At 40.7% G+C, this 4,311-nt stretch overlaps 1 protein-coding gene across 4 annotated transcripts in view; it reads left to right on the top strand.

Moving 5' to 3' along the window:
- Positions 1 to 2,864, top strand: part of LOC101860148 (box C/D snoRNA protein 1) — a 16,045-nt gene extending 13,181 nt beyond the window's left edge. For all 4 annotated transcript variants that reach the window (XM_035968338.1, XM_035968336.1, XM_005092745.3 and 1 more), the window contains exon 9: positions 2,615 to 2,864. In XM_035968338.1, the coding sequence (XP_035824231.1) occupies positions 2,615 to 2,811 (197 nt within the window). In that variant the 3' untranslated portion in view covers positions 2,812 to 2,864. The remainder of the gene's footprint in view (positions 1 to 2,614) is intronic.
- Positions 2,865 to 4,311: the final 1,447 nt, after the last annotated feature.

Here is a 4,311-nt window from a genome sequence, read left to right as displayed (position 1 = left end):
TTCTTAGCGTGTGTTTATACGGAGCGTGCGTTTACATGAACTTTGTAAAGGGAGGAAGAAACGCAGTCATCTCTATGCCTTGATATTCTAGTGACCTCCCTTTGAGGTGGGGTTCACTTTGGACCGATAATGTGACGACACGTGACTGTTTTGTGAAAGATTCCCCGACTGCCATTAAGAATAGTACCAAAGGCGTTGAATGTGGGGGGCGGGCGGGTTTGAAAGACAGCCTCAATGTAATGATGTGATGCACCTTAAAATGTCGGAAACCGATAGCAAAAGAGGATAGTCATAGAGACCACAGCCCAATCACGTGGCTTTCCAAGCAACCACCCCCGACCGTAAGTTCTTGGACGACATCAGAATCATAGATCTAGATCTCTATGTAGTGATTCCTTGAACAAGTTTGTTACAGGTTCTTCGATGGCTGCAGATTAGGCTTATTTGACTAATCTTAAATCCTATAGAGACCTGTCTAGTGTTTTACAGCATTCACGCGTGTGGCGCATTACATGCTGTTACCCAAACACCAGATAACATTCTCTAAAAGATGCATTTTCTGTGACCAATCAAAATACATTTCAGTCCCCCAACCCCCCAACATTTTACCGACCAGTCCTAGACCTTTGTGTCTGGTGGAAAGTTGGGTGTGAAAACGCTGTCCATCACTCTCTTTGTTCAGCGCGAGGGCCAGTCTCACCAAATATCCGTTTTTTTTAGGCTTGTCTTAATGTGGGCTGTGCAAATTGTAACGAGAATTTCCCTTTGTCAAGCTTTAGGCCCTACCTGTCAGCGTGTTTCGCAGATCGAAGCGTGCGTTTAGAGGGAGTGACCGTGCGTTTGTATGTCTAAATTATATATAGTAAAAAAATGGTCAGATGGTGAAAGTGTGCTTTTGAGCGGAGCTTACTTTTGTATGGCGTGCGTTTAGGCGGAGACTACTGTACAAATGTTCTGCTATTGACCCTGTCCTGACAAGCAAAGGGGTTGAAGATGGAAGGGACTTTATGTAACAGTAATAATGGTACAGTGGAACTCATTCAGCAAGGTCGCTTAGCCTGACCTAAAATCTCGTTACATGCGAGTGTTCGTTATAGCAAACATGAGGTTTTGTGTAGATAATTACAGGCCTTGAGCAAGTAATGTATAATGAGAAGTTACAAGTGGTGCCTGAAATGCCTGCACATTACGAGCTGTGCAAAAAAAAAAACCCGATTCGTTCAAATGCACGCCTGTGTCATATCGGTTGTTTGCCAAAAAGTTGTGTTGCTGTGTAGAGCCTAGCATTCAACAACTTTTGATTCCACAGACCGGTGCACAATTCATTACGTAGATCTATGTCAAGACTGGCTTATTTGTGTGTCGTCCACGTTGAATCCGAGCTCGCTGATTTAAGTGTTCGTTGAATCCGGGTTATTGTTATTGATTTTAAAGAAGAAAAAAAACCCGAGGAATCCATCTCCTTTCGTTGAATCCAAGTTCCACTGTATATGCACTGGGAGGGAGAGTGGCGGGGGTTGATTTTCATTTTCATTTCTGTATTGTTTCTCTTTGTAATTAGTAATGATGCTATTATAATGATAATGATAGACAAATTGTGGAAAATAATTGAAGCTGCTACATGTTCTTTCCTTCATTTTTGTCTCTCGGCTTGAGCCTTCAAGAATAGTCGTCTTTGCATGCTTCATTGCTTCTGTTTACTAATACAGATAAATTAAAATCCCAAATAAACTATCCCCACCACTCCCCCCACCCCCTAAGGGCAGTGCTACTGACTAAAGTGTCTTTAGGTCTTTCCCAAAGAGGGGATATTAACATGTTCTTATGCGCAGTAGAATTTTGTAAATTCTGAATTGGCCGATTTATCAACGGTGAACTACTATTTTCGGGGTGCCTTGAAGTCTGTTGAAGCAAACATTGTGCTGTTTAGGCTAGAGAGGTGAACAGAGTAAACCTGATTTCCCGTTTGGACTTCTCTGTTGACATCCACCCCTTGGCGCTCATATGACCTTATGCAGTTGCGGGCGCTGTAAAACCGTACTATATCAAACCAAATATACTTTGCAAGCTGTTTTTTTTTCTTGTGTTTTGCATTTATTTGAATATTCTAAATCTATATTGCTAATGGGTTACAGCCACATGTTGCCTGGGAGTAGGGTTTTCTTTAAAGACCCGATCTACACAATTTGGAGGAGCAGACTTCTGATCCTGCCTGTTGAGGCCAACCTGAGTTGAGAGGGATTACAACATCCCAGCAGAAAGACCGAGATGCTCGGAAAAAAAAATCACCCCGGTGGGAAACTGAACTCATATCTTCTGCGTGCAGCAGAAAAGCATCGTACCACTACACCACTGACAGTAGTTTGCTAGGGATTGTTTAAGACAGAAAGTAGATGAACCAATCCACATCACAAGATCCATCATCAATCCACCCAGAAACAATAGATGAAATTGTTTACATTTTCAGAAAAAAAAAATCATTAACGGGATCAGTCGGTCTTCCTCTCCGCGTCTTGCTCTTTATATCTTACCATCTTGCTTTCTGTGAACTCAGATATTATCATGTGAAGTGTTTTGACTTATTGATTCTTTTTTAAATTATTTTTGTTTGCAGAGGACATTTTGCATATGATTCCAAGCAATGCCCGCCATATGGTGATCGTCCACCCGGAGTTGGAAGTCAAGGAGGATTTAGAGACCAAGCTGTTGAATCCGCAGTCCTCTGTTTATTTCCCGTCAGAAGCCAAGAACGATGTAGAGACTGAGGTTTTGAACTCTCAGTCATCTGTTACAGATGTTAGATGTTCATAATGTTGCTGTTCCTTTGTCATTTATTAAAAGTTTTCTTGTAATTCAGCATCAAAGTATTTTGTGCCAGTTTTTCTTTTTACTTTTTTTAGGGACATTAGTGGCAATTTATGATGATAGATTCTAGTTCCTCGGCAGCTTGACTTCTTAAATGATTTTTCTGATTTTTCCAAAAAAATAAAATTTCCTTGTTTTTTGATAAGTGAGAAAAAAACATACCTTGCATACATGATACTTTTCTGCTGTGTTAATCTATATAAATCCAGAGTTTTATAGATGTAGCTGTTATACTACTGTTGTGGATGTAGGCCTACAGTGTCGGTACAAGGGAGAAAGCATGGTTTTGGATTTATATGGATTTACACAGCAGAAAATTATGTATGCAGGGTATGGGTGAAATGAGCGGTCACTGTTTACCCAGTCTGTAACAAAGTAACAGTGGACGTCAACATGAACTTGTGACAGAAGCGTCGCTCGTTCTCCGAGTGGTGGCGACCCATTGTTTGTTTTACCATAGCACTCGGTCCTCCTTGTCTGACACATTTCGTTTTATTGTCACCCTTGCACAAAAGCAGCCACAAAAGAAAAAAACACCACGAAAACAACAACAGCAATAACAACAACAATACGGCTACTTTTGGTTGAAACCTCAGAAAGGAATAGTTTGTTTTCTTCATCTTGATCAGTCCTGCCTAAGATGGCAACCTGTCTTATACGGCCACTTTTCTCTTTCACAATGGGTGGCCGTCTTACACAGGTTTGACTGTATATTTACACCGAATTTTGATATTTTAACATTTTAAAATCTGATACTGATAGTTGACCAGCCGTGCAGTGAACTGTTGCGAATGCAACCAACTTGTGTTTCGCGCGCTCATATGACCTTATGCAGTTGCGAACGCCGTAAATCCCCATACTAAACTAAACTAAAAACATAAGGGGGGGGGCGCTGTCCCCCTTCAACCCCCTGCCTAGGCGGCACCCTGGACCCTAAAATCCTCGAAAAATGACGTCATCTGCTGGAAGCTCTGAATGCTAATTAAATTATTAATCTGTACTATTATTATTACAACATCTCTGCAGAAAGATCATACAAATTTTCTCCCATCTCAAGAAACAAAACTTGGGTCTCTGGCATGTGATAGCGAAGTTTTTAATCAGTACACCACAAACGCTCGTAACAAAGTAATGCACAATTGGTTGATTTATGTTGCAAACTGATTACAGATATCTCCCTTGATGCATTGTATCAAAGGAATTCTTCAAGTTCTTCTTGTAACTTCAAGTGTCATAGTTGCTAAATATATTTCTTTTAGAATTTTTTTCTTATGGGTTTTTACTACCATCAGCGGGTGGTTTGAGGGCAACACTAGTACTAGTTCTTACTTCTTTTCTTTCCCTCCGTTGTCTCCATCTGTTTGGTTTCTTCTTTGCACTGAATCACTGTTTTTGTGCTGATGTGCTTCTCTTTACTCAAACTCAAGGTATGGAAACTGTTAAAGT

The sequence above is a fragment of the Aplysia californica genome, unplaced genomic scaffold, assembly GCF_000002075.1.
Source record: "Aplysia californica isolate F4 #8 unplaced genomic scaffold, AplCal3.0 scaffold00052, whole genome shotgun sequence".
NCBI lineage: Eukaryota > Metazoa > Mollusca > Gastropoda > Aplysiida > Aplysiidae > Aplysia > Aplysia californica.
Note: the sequence above shows the minus strand (reverse complement) of the source record. Positions and strands in the feature narration are given on the sequence as shown.